A 22,018-nucleotide genomic window follows, 5' to 3' on the forward strand; every position below is an offset into this window, starting at 1 on the left:
AAAGAGAACTGACAGAGGAACAGCTTACGATTCAGGCGATGCTGGAAGCAAAGGCAAGAGATCAACGTCTGTCTCAGGGTGATTATCCACCGGATGAACCGGAAGCACTTCCGGTACCAAGTGCTATAGTTCATCATGCACCTTTGGGTTCAGTCAAACGAACGAGCTGTGAGTTTAATTTCTAACTCTCTCTTTCTATCTCTCTTTCTTTTATATATATATATATAATTTATATATTTATATATATATATATATATATATATATATATATAAATATATAAATTGCGATCCTTTTTCTCGATCGTCATCATTGATCACATGTTTCTGTCATTGAAATCGCGATAATATTCAGACTCGTCATTTTTTTATATTTATTTCATATTCTTATTACTATTATATATATATATATATATATATATATATATATATATATATATATATGCGTCGCATATAAATAATAATGGATAGTGATTCTATAAATCGAATTTCATGCGATGATATATATATCGATGAAGAACGTTCATTTATTTAATCATTACGATAGCATCGTGAATTGCCTTTTTATTTTTGAATTCGAAGATAATATTCATTTCTAAGAACGACCATTCGTTCGATCATATAAATTCATGCCGGAATATTTCGAGATCAAAATGTTAATTATGACATTAGCTGATCTTGTCTTTTAATAAATGAATTATTAAATAAATAAATGAATAAATAAATAAATAAATAAATAAAACAACAACGACAACGTCAATAATAATAATAATAATAATAATAATAATAATAATAATAATAATAATAATAATAATACAGCTAGCTGTATCAATTGTAAAAGCTTATTGTGGATTATCTACGATCTATTATAATTAAAGTGTTTGACGTATAAATCTGCATGAGGGCAAAAGTATTGATCTAACGATCGTTTTATTCAATAAGATCTTGTTAACAAGTCGACACTTCGATTTCTTAACTTTGCCTTCGTGTCTTATCTTATCTCTTATATCATACGTCAAGGAGAAGATAGAAAAGTTTTTATTGTCGGTAAAAAAAAAAAGAAAAAAAAAAAAAAAAGAAAAAAAAAGAGAAAAAGAAACAAAAAAGAGAAAGAAAAGAAAAGAAAAAATACTTCGAAGAATTCTACGAAAGAAATTCAAAGGATCGACAGTCGTCTTTGTCGTCATCATCATTATTATTTTTAAGACATATATATATATATATGTTCAAGGGAAGAAGATAAAAATATTAAATGAAAATGAAACGTATTAAATAGTAGAGAGATCAGTAGTTTATAATCATCTTATATACAGGATGTATACTTATATACAGGATGATCCAGGATTTTCTTCTCTCCCTCTCCCTCTCTATTCTTCCCTTGCCCATCAACATCTTCGTTATCTTCTGCGATATGTTTACGGTATATATTACGATAGAAAAAGAAACAAAAAGATAAAAGATAAAAGATAAAAGAAAATAAAAGAGAAGAAAAGTAAAAAAAAATATCATACAAACGTACTACTCAAATGTGCATTGTTATTAAAAAAAAATTATAAGAAAAAGAATCAAATGATATGGCGAGCATGGACTTGTTCCACATTACGTTAATATATTACACATCTGTGAAAAAGGAATTTAAAAAAGAAATTCAAAAAAGAAAAGGAAAAAGAAAAAATAAAAAGAAAAGGGAAAAAAAATCTTGTGAATTTCTTACAAATTTCGTCGAGTGCTTATTAGAATTCTTACGAATACTAAAAATATCTATTTTCATATATCATAATTTTTTCCATAAACTTTTAATGGGAAATGATCGATTACTTTCTTGAATCGCATCACAATATATAACAATAATAATAATAAACCGTTCACAATATTGTACTCATATTTTCCTTTCGTTTTCTTTCTTTTTTTTTTTTTCCTTTTTTCAATGATTACTGCCCGCACGATGAATACAGTACAACCGATATCAATAATAAGAACAAGTTCGTTCATAATTTCATTTAATTTTTGAACATTACTTTTTAATAGGGCAATTGTGTTACATAAACACAGACACTTACTTTATTAAAAGAATTTCTTTTTCTTTTTCTTATTTCTACTCGTAAAACACATTGGCGTAGTTTAACGTAAAAAAAAATGTAAGAGGATTTCGGAAGATCGATAAAAACTAAGATTTACGTTATCGACGTAAAAGAGAGAGGGAGGGAGTGAGGGAGGGAGAGAGAGAGAGAGAGAGAGAGAGAGAGAGAGAGAGAGAGAGACAGAAAAAAAATTATGTAATTCTTGATAATACGAGGACGATAAATCGCAAGTAAAATCGAACCACGTGATTCGTTGATAAATTAATAAATTTGTGGAAAACAAAATGGACGATCCAGCCGATTCCATATTTATATAATGACGACAGCGAAAATGATAATAATAATAATGATGATGATGATGATGATGATGATGATGATGATGATGATGATGAAGATGATGAAATAGACGATGACGTAGATAAATAATTTATACGCGATAATAATTATACTTTCAAAGAATTGATTTGAAAGCAATTGATTCTTTGAAAAACAATTTCATCAAAATGCCTCAAATGGAGATATATCATTGGCTCGCTCTTAAGTAGAATATATTTTTATATTATTATTATTATTATTATTATTATTATTATTATTATTATATCAGTATCATCATCATCATCGTCGTCGTCGTCGTCATCGTTGTCGTCCTCGTCGTCATTATTATTATTACTATTATTATTATCATTTTCGTCGAATCGATTAGAATCGAAGACGAACGGGCTATTCATTGACGCCAATTGACTTTTCTCAGAGGGGGGCGAGAAGGGAGGGAGGGAGGGGGTGACGAGGAACGAGTGACGTCACTGAACCAACGACGACGACGAGGACGAAGACGAGGACTACGACGACGATCACCCTTAGATGAATATAATAAATCGGGAACGATCGATCGATACCCATGATCGTCGATCCGATTACTATTACTCTCATTAATAAAATCGGCGCCAGATCGATCGTTGCCGTCACGTTTGGCAACGTCTTAAATTGTTTTGGTTATAATTTAAATCTCACCCCATATTGCGTTTCATCTCGTTTCATATTTTCGTTTGAATTTTTTTTTTTTTTTTTTTTTTTTTTTTTTTTTTTTTTTTAATATCAGACTAATTAATTAATTAATTCGTCAACGTTAATGCTCGTTTTAATGATGGAATGGATCGACAGGATCAAGTCGGCCATCTTGAAAAGTTTCAATTCTATCGGAAAAAAGAATTTTCTATAACGTAATATAAAGAAATTTTATTAAAAAAAAAAAAAAAAAAATAATAATAATAATAATAATAATTATGATTAACGTTTTTAATAATACCTGACCATATTTTTGATTTCTCTCTCCTTTTTTCATATTTTTCTAGACATGAGCCTCTGTCACTTCAAGATCTGCAACATGGGACGCAAAAGGCAACTGTAAATCCAGTTACACGATGCTCGCGGCGAAAATCATCGAACTCCTTCCTACTTGTGTCTCTCCTTTACCAATCTACCTAATCATTTAACTATCTATGTACTTATCTATCTATCTATCTATCTATCTATCCATCTCTTCCATTCTTACTCTATCTATCTGTCTATATCTTTCTCTTTTTCGCGTGGTGCGCTGCTACATCGCCTTAGAAAAAAAAGAAAAAGAAAAAAAAAAACAAAAAAAAAACAAAAAAAAAAGGAAGAACATGAATGAATGTTTTTTTTAACGAGTAACAAAAGCAAAAAAAAAGATAAAAAACAAATACCCAAAAAAAAACACAAAAAAGAATATTTACTCAACACAAGAAAGAGAGGGAACAAAGAAGCAACGAATGGTAAAAAATGAAAAAATAAAAGAAAAAAATTCAGGAAATGTCCAAATGAACGGAGAAATGAAATCGAGTATAGTGGAGATAAAAAAAAAAAAATAAAAAAATAAATAAATAAAAATAAATAAAAAATTAAAAAAGAGAAAGGAGAATATATATTACAAAAAAAAAATGAAAAAAATAGGAAAGAAAAAGTCAAAAAAAAAAAAAAAAAAAAAAAAAAAGTTAAAAAAAGAAATTAAAAAAGAAAAAAAAAATGCAACAACAACTCAGAAGAAGAAGATTCGGACAAATCGATATATCTAGGAGCGAATATCAAGTGGAAATAATATGTTCGATGAAATTCGCGTGACACTTAACGTGAGCATTGTTGTGAATAATGTTATATGTCGTGCCGGAAAAAATTCTCGATTATAACACACACTGAGCGCTTTAGATGAAAAATATTTTATTATTGATAAACGAAGGATTTAAAAAAAAAAAAAAAAAAAAGTATTCACGTCGTTCGGATATTCTTTAACTCTTCACGAAAAATTTAAATGAAACATAAAAATAAAAGCTTGTCTCCTATATATACATATATATATACATATATATATATATATATATATATATATATATATATATGTATATATGTATATATGTATATAGATTCGTCTATTATAAATACAGCTTATAACATATTATCTTCTTCCCAAAGAAGATATATCTTGAAAAGAATATAACATTTGGACACATGTAACGAATTACGTTAATAATAAAGGATAAAGCCAACAAAGCAAAATATCTAAGAAAAGTTTTTCGATATAATTCGGCCATCGATTTGAAAGGAGAAGAATATATATATATATATACACACGCATACATATTATATATATATACCTGTACTTAAAGATAAAGATAAGGAAGATAAAGGAACTAAATACAAAAAAGAAAAAGCACGTATAATTCCTGAAGAGTGGAGTGTCCCCGACGTGCCATTCGACGATTCGTGGTAATGGCGAACATGTATTTATTGGTTAGCTTTTAAGTAAGAAAAGGGTGCAAAAGCCGCGAGATTTACAAGTTTTTTTTATTTTTTATTTCTGCTATTATTTCTTTTTTTTTTTTTTTTTTTAATTTGTTATGAACGAACGGTAAAATAATGAAAAGAAAAAAAGGAAAGAAAAAAAAGGAAAATGCGTCGATGAAATTATCTGAACAATATTTTGCGGATTAAAATAAGAATTTTATGCGATATCAGTATACATAGATATATATATATATATTCCTATTTTGGGTTGACAATATACGTGCGATTAAATTAAATTAATAATTTAATAGTATTCGAACGCGATCAGCTTATTTTATATATATATATCTCGTGTATTTTATATATATATATAATACACGAGACTGTGCGTTTGTTCACAAAAGTATTTTTCTTGCGTTTACCGTATAAACCGAACATCGAATTAGAATAAATTTAACAATAAGTTTAACGGCGAGGAAAAAGAAAAAAAGAAAGGGAAAAAAAAAGGAAAAGAAGAAAATGGCCGTCTGCACCCTTCATTAAATTATTTATAAATATACATTGTTATTATATAATTATTTTTCGTTTCTTCGAGATAGAAAAGGAAAATATTTTCTTTATTTTCCTATGCGTCGCGTTACTTCATATTTATTTAATATCTTTAACTTTTGTAAAGTTTTTCTCGTTTTAAAAAAATAATTTCTCTTTTTCTTTTTCACATTGTCGCTTTAATGTTTTATCTCTCTCTCTTTCTCTCTCTCTCTCTCTCACTCTCTTCTTTTACTTCCTTCCTTCCTTTTTTTTTTTTTTTTTTTTTTTTTTTTTTTTTATAAATAAATACATTTATTTACACACACGAGACGTACCTGTGGTTAGTGATTTTTAACCAAATGTACAAGGCTATGTTACGAATATATATATACGCATACATAAAAGACATATATACATATATATATATATATGTATATGTATATATATGTGTATGTAAGCAATGAATTTTCCCCATTACCTATTATTATACGTTCCTTTCGACGTCGTGCGATGTTACCACCTTGAAAGAAGAAAAAAAGAAAAAGAAAAGAAAAGAAAAAAGAAATAAAACAAAATGGTGGCAAACGGAGACACGTAATGGCGGTCTCGACTAAGTTTATTCACAGTACTTACGTATATCGACGTGTAAAAGAAATAAAAAAATATATATATATGTATACAATCATAAATACGTAAAAACTCAAGAAATTAAACAAAATTTTCTTCAATATTATTATTATTATTATTATTATTATTATTATTATTATTATTATTATTATTATTATTATTATTATTAATATTATTGTTATTATTATTACTCCTTCGACAATCGATTGCTAATTTTATTAAACGCTTAACCCCTCCTACCAGTCCCCTATACGATCACATAGAACGAGCATGTAAAAATAGGAGACTCAAGACTCGAAGGTATTATTATTACATTTTGACGTATAAGTGTTAAATAACGCATGTATTTCGACATGATATAACAAATAATAAAACTGTCTAACAAGAAAACTCATTGATGAGGTTAACGATTTGTATCATTATTGTCTATTCGTGACCATTCTGTTCTTTTTCTCTCTCTCTCTCTCTCCTTCTTTCTCTCTTTGGAGAACAAAAGAAAGTATGAAAATTCTAATTATTAAATAAAACTTAATGCACGTGTAATTAATTCAAATTGTGCGCCGGAATAAAAGGGACAACGTTCAAGTGTCCAGTTTATGTGTAAGTACGCATATTTTACTCTATCGATAAATGTTTGTAATAATGACACGAATAAATTATAGGTAATATTTTTCGTTTGAAAAAAAAAAAAAAAAAAAAATAATAGTAATAATAATAATCAAAAAAAGTACTCATACGATTTAATCAAATGAGTTAATCAATATTTACATAAATATTACGAAACTCGTAATATGTGTGTATACGATATCGACATAACCTTAAAACACATGATGAACATAAGGAACGTTATTAAATACTCACCAAAAGACGTAGATATAATTTCCAACGACGTACGAAGTTTCAGATGATATCTAAATAATACATTAAGGATTTTATTATTAGGAAAAAATCACACGCGTTCACGTAAAAATTTGATATCTTACACCTGCCAATGTATTTCCACATCTACTTTATCTATAAACGGAGTAATTCCAAGCAGTGTTACCAACTCATGATAAGTCAGTCATTTTAAAGAATGATCCGATTGGTCAACTTACGGATAAATGCAATTAGAAAATGGAAATCAAAGGATATAATTTTGTGTGTTTATATATATATGATATATGCATGCATATACATATATCTTTTTTTATTAAATCGATTTGTTTGTTGTATTAAATTATTTCTTAAACAAATACTTTCATATTTTATATTTTTAACGTTTTCTATCTCTGCTTCTCTCTCTATATCTACTTTTCTCTTTACTTCTATCACTCTTTCTCTCTCTACTTTTATCCCTGTTTCTTTCTCTACTCCTATCTCTATTTCTCTCTCTACTTTTATCTTTATTCCTACTACCATCGGTCTTATCCTTTTTCTTTTTCTTCTCCTTCTCTCTCCTATGTTCATACGTATCATCCCTCCTCCTATTCTCCCTATCTTTATCCTTTTCTGAAACATAATTTCTAATATCGCGAGAACGTTCTCGATCACTTCTATTATCATTTTTTCTATACTGATGTTTCCTATGTTCCAATATATCTTCCTCGTGTCTTCCATCATTGTTATTTTTCCTCTTGGATCTTTCCTCTTTTTCATGATAACGTTTGTTATTTCGATGATCGTTCTTCTCGTGAAAACGATCATAACCTTTTCTATCCTCGTTCTCCTCAATCTCCTTATCGTCATAATATTTAATACCTTTCCCTTTACCCCTCCATCTCATTTTTGCTACGGACTGAGAGAAATCAACGTGTATTCTTCTATCGTCGATTAAAACATTGTCCATCTTAAAATATGCTTCCTCGCAGCTCTTACGTTCGGCAAATTCAATGAATGCGTATTGCAAGGAATCACCAGTTTGTCTATCTCTTATTACTTCGCATCTATAAATTTACTTATTATTAATATATTTATTAAAATATTATTTTACAGATAGATTAGATAGAATATATAATAAATAAATGCATACCCAATAATTTTGCCAAAACGGCTAAATATAATCTCTAAATCATCGTCATTAGTAACCGGATTTAATTTACAAACGAATAAAACATTTTCTGGCGGTGCTATATCAGCATCCGGTATATCCCCAACGATTTCTAATATTGTAGCACGTGCCTTTGCTTCTTTGTCCTTTTGCATTTCCATAACTTCCTCCACGGACATTCCCGCTGTATCATCTATGAGCTCGTCCGCGCCAATTCTATCGCTCTATAAAAATATTCAATATTGTTAAATATTATAGAATTTACTTGTAAAGAAAAAAACAAACAATACAATTTATTTTAATTACATTACCATCAATGCCTCTTTAGTAGGTTCTGGACTCATATCCGGTATTTCTAAACCTTTCGGATCATCGAATGGATCCTCTAAAATAACGGTATGAGATATACGTATATCCTGATAAGGTCTATAATCTCCATCGCAAATAGTTTCATTAAATTTTAAAATAATTTCAAGTCCTTCTACTATTTCCCCAAACACGCAATGTTCACCATCTAAAGAATATAGATCCGGTGCGAGCGTGATAAAAAATTGCGATCCTAACATATTATCACCGCAATTAACCATAGATAACAAGCCACTTCTGGTATGTTTAATTTTTGGCATTTGTTCGGCCTCGTAATATCGAGCTTGTTCACCCAATACTATACCATAAATACTTTCTCCACCTTTCCCAGTACCCGTAGGGTCTCCAGTTTGAGCGATGAAATTGTTTTGTACCGAATGAAATAAATTCCAATTGTAATACTTTATTTTGCATAATTTTAAAAAATTTCGACATGCTAAAAAATGAATAATATACAATTGTTAAAATCGTATCTATATCTAATTAATAAGAAATTCATATAAATGTTAAACTTAACCTATACGAAGAAAACATAAATATTTCAACTTACTCTGTGGACGTTCTTCGATAAACAAATCTACTGTAATATCACCTATCGTAGTTTCGATTACCACAGACATGATCTATACAAAATTATTATCTCAATGAGAAGAATTGTTTGAAAATAATTATTCGAATATTAATTATTTCGTTCATCATGCGTCATTCTACTATTGATGGATATAAAATGTAGCGTGTATTTAACAGGGATATCAAATTTATGTATCTACACAAAAACAAAATAAAAATTATAAACTCGTCACTTTTCTTTTTTATTCTTTTAGAAAAATTATAATAAATAAATAGTTAATAATCAAGGCCATTCATCACCTCTCGCTCGAAGTGCGTACTACTTCAGCGACTGTCATGGATAAAATATGAACTACAAGCGTAAACTGGGAACAGTGTCTCCACCATGCGGTAATAATATCGATGTATAAACTTGCTTAGATTATATTTTTCGTTCATATAAATAAATTAAAACGTAATTAATTAACAGTGACTATATTCTTTTTTATTTATTATTACTACTGTTATTCTAAGACCAATGAAATGTCAAAGCAAAATTTAAATGTTTAAAAATAGAAAAAGAAAAAAAGAAAAGTATTTGTTTCTTCTTTATGAATAAAAATCTTAATAATAAAATTAAAATTTTCTAGTACGTTTCACTCAGAAATTATTTTAACATTTAAATTAATTTAATAATAAATAAATTTTTTTTTTATAAAATCGTCTATTCGAACGAGTCTAAAATGTTACGTCTTGAATTTACATACGAATTACAATTTTTTTTTTTTTTTTTTTTTTTTTGATTTAACAATATCACATTAATTAAGACTCATTAAGAGCGAACGATTGAACGGTGTATTTCCAAAAATTTTTTCAAATAAAAATTAAGGTCTTAGTATGGAGTAGAGGTATAAAAAAAATAAAATAAAATAAAATAATTGTGACAATTGACTCGTTCATGTTATTTAATGAAATTATAAGAGCGCTTTTAGTTACATCGCGCTATCAACAAAAAATATATATATATATATATATTCATATATGTATATATATACGTTTTGTATTGTTTAAAAAATAAATTAAAAGAGCAACATAATATAAGAGAGCTATTACATCGTATGATTATATTACAACATTACGTTTTGTTTCCTTTTTTTTTTTTGTGTTTTTCTTTTTTATGCACAAATACTTACACTTAAATAAATCATTGTAATTCGAATTATACATTTATATTTATCGGACACAAATTATGTTTACGCCATTTATATCATTATTTTTTTTTTCCTTTTCTTTTTTTTTCCCCTCTTTTTGTAATTTTGTACTTGCCCGCGCCAATATTATTATCATGTTGATCATTATATTATCACCAGTTTTAAGTCTCTACGTAAACATACGATAAACGTATGCAACAAATACATATCTAATCTTTAGACTTTCTAAATTAAAAACTCAATTATCTCGTTCTATTTATAATTCTAGTTATTATGTACACTTCTATTTCTATTTTTTCCGGTTTCTTTTTTTTCTTTATTTTGTTTTTTTTTTTTTTTTTTTTTTTGTCGATTTATCCAACGGACGAACAAATGTTCACATTCGGTAATAATAAAAAGAAAGAGAAGAATACTATTTTTTTCTTGTTTTTTTTTTCTTTTTTCTTTTTCTTTTTTTTTTTTTTTTTTTCTTCAATAATACCACCTAGAGCCTTTAGTAACGCATATCACAGTTTCAGATTGATCTTTTTCGTAACACTGTTTGTTTTATCATTTTTCTGTTTTTTTTTTTCTGTGCTTTTTTTTTCCGTAATCATGGTCTTAATTAGAAAACGACCTTAACAATCTTAATACGACTCTTTAAAGGTTAATACATTTGAATAAACCGCGCTAATCGAATAATGTCTAACTTTAAAACAAGTTAGGTATAATACAGCAGCCTTCTTATTGCTATTAAATATATATGTATGAAATTAATTTGAAGGACTGTTCACTGAGCATAATCAATCTTCTTCGTTGAAAATGTATATATGTATGCGCGCGTGTGTGTGTCTGTGTGTGTTTGTAAATATATATATATATATATATATATATATATATATATATATATATCTTCAAAATAATATGACGAGAGAACAACATCACATCTTTTCATTTTGCGTTTCGCTTATATCTGAATAATTATTATGCATAAACATTATGCAATATCATCTTTCGCTTAATGGAATAAAAACATTTCCCTTCTCTATTTGGCCATTTGCTGTACAATTAAGTAGAACTGCATACTCCAAATTTGTTCATTATCGTCTTATTGGAATGCAATGTTTTCTAAACATCAGAGCAATGAACCCTTCGATAAAATAACAATTTCTAAGGTCAAATATACTCTATAAACATTTTTTTAAGCATTCAAAAAAAGAAAAAAAAAAAAAAAAGAACTGCAATTACTGTACTTTCAATCATGAAATACTTCATATTAATGTCACTTGTATTTTCCTCCGATTTAATTCATATTTATTTTTTATTTAGCTTGATCTAGTAGCAGTGAAGCCGCCCTTTCTACATCGTAATCAGTCTGCTTAAGAGCATTTTCGCATTGCTGTCTATCTGCCAAACCTAGCCTATAACAATATAATAAAAATGTTAATAATATAAATTAAGATCGGTATAATATATATATATATATATATTTTTTTTTTAATTTAAATGTTAAACATGATATAAAAATTTACCTCTTAAGAGATTCTAATTTAACGAGTCTATCTTTCATAATCTGTTTGACCGCTTGTGCAGTGTCCCATCCAGTGGCTTGTAACGTAGCTAAAATTTCTTGTTGCGACGCATCCGCTATATCTCTTTGTACTCTCATTATTTTAGTTGCACGAAATTCATCATTGAGAGACATAACTAATTGCTGGGAAGCTCCTGTCAAAGGCGGACTAACACCAGATGGATATGCCGACGTGGAAGGTGCTAATTGAGTATTGATAACAGTTTCGTTCATGTGAGACTGTACATTGCGAATTGGTAATGTTTGTGACGTTGCGGCATTAGTTTGATGCGGCGACTTAATATGTACGGACTGCAATACATTTGAATTCCCACTCTGATTAGCTGTTAAATTTGATTTCGTTGCGGTATGCTGATTTCTTATAAAGCCATTTTGCACCGATTTAAGTGGACTCCAAGCAGGCGGAGGATTATATACAGGCGGTTGTTTTAAATGTGGGCTAAAATCGCAAGGGTGATTTTGAAGTGCATAGTTTCTAGATGCTTGAACAGCTTGAATTTGTTGTTGTTGTTGAAGATTATAGCTAGCTGTATCTTGATAATTTACATGACTATGACTTAGATTTTGATCCACAATGGTATTCGCTGGCGATGCACCAGAAGCATAATAATTTCTGAGTATATTCTGTTGAACAGTCTTATTATAAAGGGTATTAAATTCATTTTGAGATAATTGTTCTAAATTAGGTACTGTCTGTTTCAATTCAACGTACACTTGTTCTGAAAACATTGTACCAGTGGCAAACATAGCGGGCTTTGAAATGGTATTTGTATTGGTGGCACTAGATGATTGCGCCTGTTGTAAATCATTCTGTATTTGTGTTATTCCATGATTACGGCTTATAGTTAAAAGGGGAACGTTTTGTTGCTGGAAGTAGTTCTGACTCGTGGATGTAAAATTTTGCGCGTGATTGGAAGTCGTTTCTGTGGCACTTTTAGAACCGTATTGAGAGCTATTCAAGTTACTCGTCGCGTGAATTAAATTACTAGGAGCAACTTGAAGTAAATTAACGTTTATCTGTGGCATATTTACGACCGGTGATATGCGATTAACATTTGGATCTGTTGATACGGAATAATTACTTTGCAAATGTACTTGAGAGTGTGCCTGTTGCCACATTTGTCCTACAATGGCATCCGTAGTGCTTTCAACGAAACGATGCTCTTGTTGCACCATTGGTTTTTGTATATTTGTATTTTTAGATTGCATGGAATTTTGCACTTTGCTAGGTAGATGCGTGCTTGTCCTTTGATCCATTTGCGGAGATTTTGGTTTTATCGATTGCGGTGGTGGCCGCAGTGCCGGTATAGTCGAATTATCTTGTAACTTATTTATCAACGTGTACGTATGCGATTCGTTAGAATGTTGATGAGTGGCATTAGTATTTTTACTTGCTTCCTTCTCACCTAAATGTTTTTCTAATTCGGCAAGAAACGCCGGATCCAATTTTTTAGGCGAAGTAGCATTCTGCGAATTTATATTTAATTCGCTTAAATTTTGGGCAAGATCGTGATTAGATTTAGGCTTGGGTGGACTTTCATTAGGACCTATAGGAGGGGGAGGTGGTGGCAATGGCGGTGGCAGTGGAGGTGATGGCTGTCCATTGGAAGTTGTTGGTAAATTGTGACTTGCAACGTTAGCATAAGTTTGTGTAGTATCACTTTGCAAGTCTTCCGGCCAACTTGTCCAATTCGATACAGATGGGGTTTGAAGTTTATCGATTTCACTATAATAGTCTTCTGGGAAAGCATTGCCTTCTGAATTATTAACATTAACATTTAAATTAACACTTTCATTTATACTATTCTTACTCAAATTCGTCGAATATTGATTAACATTTATATTCTGATTGGTACTAACTTCTTCATTCTGAATATTTCCATACGATTGGGTCTTATTATAATGATTAGTCAGATCGGATGGTACGTGACTGTAATAACGAGAATGCGGTGGTTTCATAAATACGGAAGAGGTATCAAATGGATCGGAATATGTTGGATCCAGATTACCCGGGAAATTAGCATACGTTCGAGGATCTTCCTGTTGATTATTTTCTTCTTGGGTTCTCGTCGTTTCGACCGTTTCTATAGGCTCATCGAGAATATTAATAACACGTCGACATGTTGTATCGGAGTGAGATGATGAATTTGTATTAGTTATTTCCTCTGGCGATAAATCTATTAGACTACCCTCTTGACTGGTACCAGGTACAGGAACAATTGATTTCACAGGACTAGCCCTTATGTCGTTTTGTAATTTCGTGTAATTAAATTGTTTACGAGAACGTGGCGTGCCGCAAGAAAATTTTTTCTTTTGATTATCCGTAACACCGGCCACAGCTACGATGTCTGGCGGTTCCATTGGATTTCGTAGATAAACATCATCTATATAAATAGGACTACCCCAACTTTTTCCAAAGGGAGCACCGTGTCCCGTATGAATAAAAGAATTTTCTAAAGGTTTACTAATATCCTCTGGTTGCTTCTTTCTCATTGGATCGACCAAACAACGAGGAAATAGACCAACTTGATAAGTTCTTTGATTTTGTCCCTTCCACCAATAATTTTCAGGTCTACCATCTATGATAACGATTTGATCACCCTGCTCAATAGTCATTTTTTCAGTTTCCTCGAAATCACTTAAGGCCTTCATTATCGACGGTACCATTCCAGTTAACAATTCTTTCAAAGAAGCAAAACTCGGTCTTTCCGAGGGTTCTCTGGCCCAACAACGTAACATAAGATCATACATTACAGGTGGCATTGCATCAGGCTCGTGCAATCTTTCTCCCTCTCTATCTATCTTACGAAGAATTTCTGATCCATTTAATCCAACCCATGGTTCTTCTCCGAACGTTAACATTTCCCATAACGTCACGCCGAACATCCATACGTCCGAAGCGTGACTAAATTGCCGTGCCTTTAAAGATTCAGGAGCACACCATGGAAACGGTACTTTCTTATGTTCCGTCATAACATAACAATCCTCTTGTTGAGGCAGAGCTCTCATCAAACCAAAATCCCCTATTTTCACTTTGTCCACTGTACTTAAAAGAACATTCCTGCAAGCTAGATCCCTGTGAAGGAAACGTTTGGCCTCCAAATATGCCATACCAGTTGCTACTTGTAATGCATAATTACATAATGTTAATACAGATATACGGCAGAATTGTTTTCGCAAATAATCCAAGAGAGCTCCTAAAGGCGCAAGTTCTGTTACCATCATCATAGGCTGAGACAGTACAACTCCGTATAACCTGAAATACGATAGAGAGAATATTGTGTTTAAATAATTGTGAGATTTTTTTTTCTTTTTTCTTTTTTTTTTTTTTTGACAAACAACAAAGTTAGAAATAAAGTTTGCGTCACCTTATAAGATTGTGATGATCCAAAGTATGCATCGCCTGAACTTCGGACACAAAATCTTCTATAATACTTGGTTGGGTCAAAGCGTCAGCCTTTAAAACTTTTACAGCAACAGGTAATGTTCGACCAGTAGGTGACATCCATTCTCCTCGTCTTACAACACCAAAACTACCGTCACCTAATTTAATGGATAAAGTCACATCTTTGTCCTGGATAAGACATGTTAGCACAGATGATCCTTCGGTAGGCTGAGAAGATCTTTTATTACTTTTGGTACTACCACCGGGTCTAATTTTAGTAATTAAATTCTTTTTCCATTGAGTATTACGTCTCTTCTTAACAGCATCTAAAAGTCTTCTAATGCCAGGCTTGCCCAATCCAATCTTTTCCAAATCTTCTGGTTGAACATAATCAAAATGATGCAACCGGGTGACTTGTAAATCGTCCCTTATTCTCGTAAAGAACTGGGTAAGTTGTACATCGTGCAAAAGTTCTTGAAGCCATTCGGTTCCCTCATCGTCTGCCATCTTCGTTCACTAATATCCTAAATATCCTAAATGGGAATAAAGAATAAGATTTAAATTTAGAAAAAAAACCTTTTGAAAAACTATTTAAAATTAAATTAAAAGAAAAATAAGAAACACACGAACAATACGATGATCACGGATAACTAAATAAAATGGCATAAACAGAATGATTTCTCCCTTCCTCTTTCACCCTCTCATTCCCTCTCACTCACTCTCTCTCTCTCTCTCTCTCTCTCTTCTTTCTCTCTCTCACTCAAGTACTGAACGATAATATAACTTTTCTTATCGTTTTAAACACTGCACTTTACTAAAGAAAATCAACTATTGGTAATCGAATGGGAAAAGTAAAAAAGACAAGGCAAAAAAGAAAAGAATAAAGTAAGAAAAGTAAAGAGAAGGAAAGAGAGAGAGAGAGAGAGACAGAAAGATAGAAACAGATATATACATATATACTCTGTATATATACATATATATATATATATATATATATTATACATAAGTATATATATATATATATATAGACGATGAAATTGAGTGAACGAAGAAACCGAAGCATCCATATATCCCGAGAATGTTTGCCATTATTTTCTCCTCGGTCTCCCCACACACCAGCAGGAAATCAAATGAAGCTTAATAGGCCGATTTGAGGGAGGAGTCACAAAACGACGGTACTTATCAATTCTAGACATTGCTCTTTGTATATGTGATACGTACAAAAAAGGATCACCGACTAAACTAAACTACATGACCAAGAACGACACGGACTTACAAGATCACGTTTTGAAATATGTATGTATATATGTATATGTGTACGTATGTATGTATGTATGTATGTATGTATGTATATACATATACATGTATATAGATTGCTTACGTACAGCTATATGCATGTACGTGACAATAGAAGTGATAGGACTCGTATTATGATAAAAAAATCTAATCGTTTTTATATCTTCTATCTGAAGCACATACACACACACACACACACACAGAGACAGATACACACACATATATACATATATATATGTATATGTGTAATATGAATGTAGAATAACTTAGTCGACGACACAACGATGATGCCGATGAGACGATGGTAGGCGTCGTTTCGTTTACAAACAACATTCCTCATAATCAATTTGATTATGCATTACTATTATTACAATTAACGTATAAACACTTAGACACTAGGACATAGTTATCGATATATATTTATAATCGAATTGAACCCTTCAAAAAATATACAAAATATATACAAATAAATACACATATTGCATATACATATATATATGCATATATTTATATATTTATATATATATATATATATATATATATATATGTATACACGTCGATAAATAATCACTTACCAAAATGTCTTTTATACGATCGCTATCAAGGACAATCGTCAGGATTGGACATTATCGTCGTTCACGCGCGTTCCTCACTATTTTCGTCTTTCTCTTTCTTTCTCTCTCTCTCTCTCTCTCTCTCTCTGGCTCTCTCTGTCTGTCTCTCTCTCTCTCTCTCTCTCTCTCTCTTTCTCTCTCATTTCAGAGGATGATCGATGGCTTCGAGGATTCGTTCGATCCTCGTCATTTTCCGTTCGGACGTTGGAAAAACATATTTAATAATCATCCCCCGTTTTGATTTTCTCTTTTACAATACACTAACACACGACATTTCTACTTTATTATTTACTCACGTAAATACATACATATGTACATATGTAACTTCGACGCGTAACACAACAGACAGAATATATTTATCATGTATATATATATATATATATATATATATATAAGCACAGAATTATTCCCTATTTCTTCTTTATCTATCTCTTTTCTCCTCTTTCGTTCTTTCGTCTCTCTCTCTCTCTCTCTCTCTTTTTATCCCGTTGGTATATAAACTTTTCTACGAAAAAAAAAAAAGAAAAAAAAATAGGAGAGAGAAGAAAAATAAAAAGAAACTTGCAGCGAAAAACAAAAGAAAAAAAAAAAAGAAAAACAAAAAACCTCTCGTGATAGGTTCGCAAATGTCACGATAGGGTGCAGGAAAAGCGTAAGACCTTAAATTTTCGATTCGATCCAACCTACAACGAAGAAACTTTCACCGTACGAATTTCTCGCCCATTGCATTGTTACATACATTTATATATGTACACACACACACGCACCAACACACACGAACGAACGAACACATACACATGTACTATATAATATAAATATATATATATATATGTATATATATATATATATATAAATGTATAGTCTTTTTAACCTCAAAATATTAGTATTTCCTCGACTGGACGAAACTCGAAGAGATAGATAGATAGATAGAGAGATAGAGAGATAGAGAGAGAGAGAGAAAATTACGTGAAAGAAAGAAAATAAAACTGCTCGCAAGAAAAAGAAAAAGAAAAAGAAAAAAGAAAAAGAAAATAATTAAAAACGCGTATCCGATCTGCGTCGTTGAACGAAAGAGAAATGTCAAACGTTACTACTTCGTATAGTTTGTTACGATCACGTTAATAATAATCATCATCAGCATCATCGTCGTCGTCGTCGTCGTCGTCGTTGTTACCGTCGTAGTCGTTGTCGCGTCGTTGTCGCGTTGCGTTTCGTCGCTCTTTAATTGTGTGCACCAATCTTGGCACACCAAAGCAGACAGAGAGAGTGGGACAATGAAAGAGAGAAAGAGCGAGAGAGAGAGAGAGAGAGAGAGTCAATGAAAGAAAGAGAGAAAGAGAATAAGCAACGAAAGAGAGAGAGAGAGAGAGTATGAGTCAATGAAAGAGAGAGAGAAAGAGAATAAGACAACGAAAGAGAGAGAGAGAGGAAAGGAAAAAGGAAAGAATCAAAGAGAGAGAGAGAGAGAGAGAGAATGTGCAACTCTATTCAAGTGCAATCTTTAAAGTATGCACCGTGAAGTTGGCTCCTAGGGATAAAACTTGAAGTCTCGTGTTCGTAAAATCGATCGTACAATTTTTTTTTTATTTTCCTTTCATTTTTTTCATCATCCTCGTCGTCTTCGTCGATGTTATTGTTGTTACTTTAATTGTCATTTTAGTTGTTGTTAAAATTAATTCTTTTTTTTTAATTTTTTCTTTCTATCTTTTTTCTTCTTCTTTTTTCTTTCCTTCGGAGAATCTTCCTTCTTTTCTTTTTTCTATTTTATTCTTTTCCTTTATCTCGTGTAATTTAGAATTAATACAATTTCTCGTATTTTCTCTCTCTCTCTCTCTCTCTGTTCCGTCGAACGTATTTAGTTTGATTGGTTAGTACGCAAACGATACGAAAATTCGTACTCCGTATCTTTTTTGTCTTTTTTTTTTTGTAAATTTATTTATTTTTATTTGCTTTCTTTTTTTCTTTTTGTTTTTTCATTTTTCATTCCTTTCTCTTTGTTTTTCATTTTGATTATATCCATTAACATGATGGATCATCAGCTGTTACGTAATGTACCAACATATTTAATATTTCTTTTCGTTGTAAATATTTGCTTTTCCTTCCTTTTTTTGTTTTCGTAACTACAACATAATTATTAAAGGACGTTAAACTTTAAATCAAACAATTACATTAATAATGCGCGTGTTAATTATGCTAAAATGTAGGATAAAGGACGATTCTTTTTCTTCAACATTATTTCCTCTTCGTTCTCAATCATTAATTTCAAAGATCGAACACCAGAATCGAAACGAAATCTCGTTCTTTTTATAAGCCGATAAAGTCCACATAACAACATTGGTCATTCATGAATCAATCAGATCTATATAAAATTATATCTAAAAAAAAAAAAAAAAAAAAAAAAAGAAAAAAAAAATCGACGACTTTTTTTTTACGCGTCCATGCTCGAGCTTCGATTTTCTCTTTATATATACATATACATGATATCTACATATATATATATATATATATATATATATATATATATGTATATATAAAATATATGTTTTTGCATATGTAGACTATATTAATTATATAATATCGTAGACAACGTGCGAAATATATTAATATATATATGATAAAAAGGATGCATTGTGGATGCGAATATTTATTTATAAAAAAAAAAAAAGAAAAAACAAACCAACATTTATTAATTATAAAATATGAATTAAATGAGTACGAATACAATTTTTTAAATATTATTCTCACCTAAATGTACTAAATGTACAGTTCTCTCCATTATCGACGTTCTACAGGAATAGACAAGTGAGTACATTTTAACATTTTAGAGATACATTTTCAATGTACTAACCTATCAGAATACATTCGTTCTCGACAAAACGACAAAGCTTACAAAATTTTCTATCAGATGGCGCATCGATCGGCAAAGAAAATTTTACCCATCCATTTTCTTCGTTGGAAACATGATTCTAACTTTGTCATTGGTCGTCGCATCATCCAATCAGGAACGAAAACAAGATTGCGAATTGATTATCTTCATTATTTTATCTTTTCGTTCGAATTGTTGGAAGTTTTTAAAATTAATTAAAAAAAAAGGAATTCAATGTTAAGTTAAAACGTGATGAATATCTTTTTGTGTTTCTTTTTTTCTTCCAAGAAAATCTAAAAATGTGAAGTATTAATAAATGATTAAAAATGTTTTTATATATGTACACACACACACACACACACACACACACACATATATATATATGTATATATTATACAAAGCGTTTGTTCATTTAAGGTAATATCTTGTTTGTAATAATTATTAATTTATTTTCATATCATAAAAGAGAGAGAGAAAGAGAGAGAGAGAGAGAGAGAGAGAGAGAGAGGGAACATCTTAAGCAATGTCAGGTGTTGAAGATCTTGTATCGTCGTAAAAATATACCATATATACGTATTAAAAATAGATATGCTGGTTGATATAGGTAGACGTAATTTACACATATATCCAATTACAATTTCAATGCATTGTTATTCTTAATAGACGAATGTATCTATATTATTCGACGTATTACACATAGGTATATAGACATAGGTAGATACGTATGTGTTGTATAATATATCATTTATGCAATGTAACAGACTCTCCCTCTATCTCTCTTTCTCTTTCTCTCTCTCTCTCACTCTCTCTTTCTGTTTCTCTCTCTCTCTTTTACAATTGGTAGAATAACGTTTCGTTGTTAAAATGTTTCTTACATCGTGCATGAATTTGATTAGATAATAGATATTCGTGATATTAGAGAGAAAGGAGACGAGTAGAAAGAATTAAATTCAAACGTGTACGCGCATGAGTCGGAAGATGAATGTGTGATATTGTGTTACGTATGTATATATGTATATATGTGCGTGTGTGTGTGTGTTAGAGAGAGAGAGAGAGAGAGAGAAAGAATGGATGTATAGTTTGAGGTTAGTAAAGAGAGAGAGAGAGAGAGAGAGAGAGAGAGAGAGAGAGAGAGAGAGAAGGAGAAAGAGAGAGAGAGAGAGAGAGAGAGAAATATTAAACTGTTACTGATCGATTTTCCGATACAATTTCCAACCCTGTCTTTCTAAGTTTCTCTACAAGATCACTAATCTGTTATTATCGTTATTTATATTTCATTAATATTTAAAATAGTTTAATTATTATATGTATATAATGTATATGTATATATATATATATATATATATATATATATATAATTTTAATTTAATATTTAATTAGATATTTTATATTTCATTAGAAATTTGTATTTCTATCGAATCTTTCGAATATACAAGAAAAATCGTATTATTCGAATATTGTGTGATTAATTAAATGAAAAATTTTTGATAACGGTATCGTCGAGTAATCTTGAAATGTTATATTATTCTTAAATATTACAACAATTGTCATAGATAATTGTAATAAGATATAAAGATCAAATTAATGGGACGCGCTAAAAACAACGCTTTCACTTTCGCGTTGCGAGCTAATGCTTTCCGTTCTCATTTTTTTTTTTCTTTTTTTTTTTTTATTTTGTATATACGTATATATTTACGCATAATATATATCATTAAGTTTTATATATATATATATATATGTAATTCGAATGTCATCGTTTGTATATTTCTCATTGAACGTATTAATATTTTTGTTCTCCATAAAAAAAGGCAAAAAGAAAAAAGAAAAGAAAAGAAAAGAAAAGAAAAAGAATAAAAAAAGAAAAATGAATAAAAAATGTCGAACGACAAAAAATAAAATCATAGAGGTATATAGAAGCAACGATATTAATAGTAAATATATTTTGATAGATAGGCAAAAGAGAGAGTGAGAGAGAGAGAGGAGAGAGAGAGGGAAAGAGAAAGTAGCATGTAAGGCTGCAGTTAGGTTGTTCTGAAGGATGATGGCTCGTTATATCGAGTGGCCGCTTGTTGCATCCCCGCTCGCCATGATGTA

At 30.4% G+C, this 22,018-nt stretch overlaps 3 protein-coding genes across 9 annotated transcripts in view; all 3 read right to left on the reverse strand.

The window, feature by feature from the left end:
- LOC124950772 (DNA ligase 3) overlaps window positions 1-7,302 on the reverse strand; it is a 42,832-nt gene extending 35,530 nt beyond the window's left edge. For 2 of the 6 annotated variants that reach the window (XM_047498031.1, XM_047498035.1), the window contains exon 1: window positions 3,385-3,631. In XM_047498031.1, the coding sequence (XP_047353987.1) occupies window positions 3,385-3,420 (36 nt within the window). In that variant the 5' untranslated portion in view covers window positions 3,421-3,631. Of the gene's footprint in view, window positions 1-3,384; window positions 3,632-6,899 lie in introns of those variants that run through there. The other 4 variants (XM_047498034.1, XM_047498033.1, XM_047498030.1 and 1 more) reach the window with 4 other exon arrangements.
- Window positions 3,427-9,053, reverse strand: LOC124950607 (peptidyl-prolyl cis-trans isomerase-like 4). Its single transcript, XM_047497565.1, has 5 exons — window positions 8,984-9,053; window positions 8,379-8,755; window positions 8,050-8,291; window positions 7,416-7,963; window positions 3,427-3,455 (listed from the first exon to the last, which is right to left on the reverse strand). The coding sequence occupies exons 1-5, from the start codon at window positions 9,051-9,053 to the stop codon at window positions 3,427-3,429; spliced, it is 1,266 nt and encodes a 421-aa protein (XP_047353521.1).
- An 876-nt stretch (window positions 9,054-9,929) lies between these two features.
- On the reverse strand, window positions 9,930-17,528 carry LOC124950771 (activated Cdc42 kinase Ack). 2 transcript variants are annotated; one of them, XM_047498028.1, is made up of 4 exons: window positions 17,020-17,528; window positions 15,132-15,681; window positions 11,705-15,019; window positions 9,930-11,593 (listed from the first exon to the last, which is right to left on the reverse strand). In XM_047498028.1, exons 2-4 carry the CDS (start codon window positions 15,653-15,655, stop codon window positions 11,494-11,496), a joined length of 3,939 nt encoding a protein of 1,312 aa, XP_047353984.1. In that variant the 5' UTR covers window positions 15,656-15,681; window positions 17,020-17,528; the 3' UTR covers window positions 9,930-11,493. The 2 variants fall into 2 exon arrangements, with proteins under 2 accessions (XP_047353984.1, XP_047353985.1); XM_047498029.1 differs by lacking the exon at window positions 17,020-17,528 and adding an exon at window positions 15,775-15,921.
- Window positions 17,529-22,018: the final 4,490 nt, after the last annotated feature.

Source organism: Vespa velutina, chromosome 7, assembly GCF_912470025.1.
Source record: "Vespa velutina chromosome 7, iVesVel2.1, whole genome shotgun sequence".
Taxonomy (NCBI): Eukaryota; Metazoa; Arthropoda; class Insecta; order Hymenoptera; family Vespidae; genus Vespa; species Vespa velutina.

Coding starts and splice junctions, on each gene's coding strand:
- LOC124950771 (XM_047498028.1), bottom strand. CDS start 15,655: ATGGCAGACGATGAGGGAACCGAATGGCTTCAAGAACTTTTGCACGAT. Junction 15,020..15,131: donor GATCATCACAATCTTATAAG/GTGACGCAAACT, acceptor ATCGTATTTCAG/GTTATACGGAGTTGTACTGT. Junction 11,594..11,704: donor AAATTAGAATCTCTTAAGAG/GTAAATTTTTAT, acceptor ATATTGTTATAG/GCTAGGTTTGGCAGATAGAC.
- LOC124950607 (XM_047497565.1), bottom strand. CDS start 9,053: ATGTCTGTGGTAATCGAAACTACGATAGGTGATATTACAGTAGATTTG. Junction 8,756..8,983: donor TATCGAAGAACGTCCACAGA/GTAAGTTGAAAT, acceptor GTACTGGGAAAG/GTGGAGAAAGTATTTATGGT. Junction 8,292..8,378: donor CTACTAAAGAGGCATTGATG/GTAATGTAATTA, acceptor ATATTTTTATAG/AGCGATAGAATTGGCGCGGA.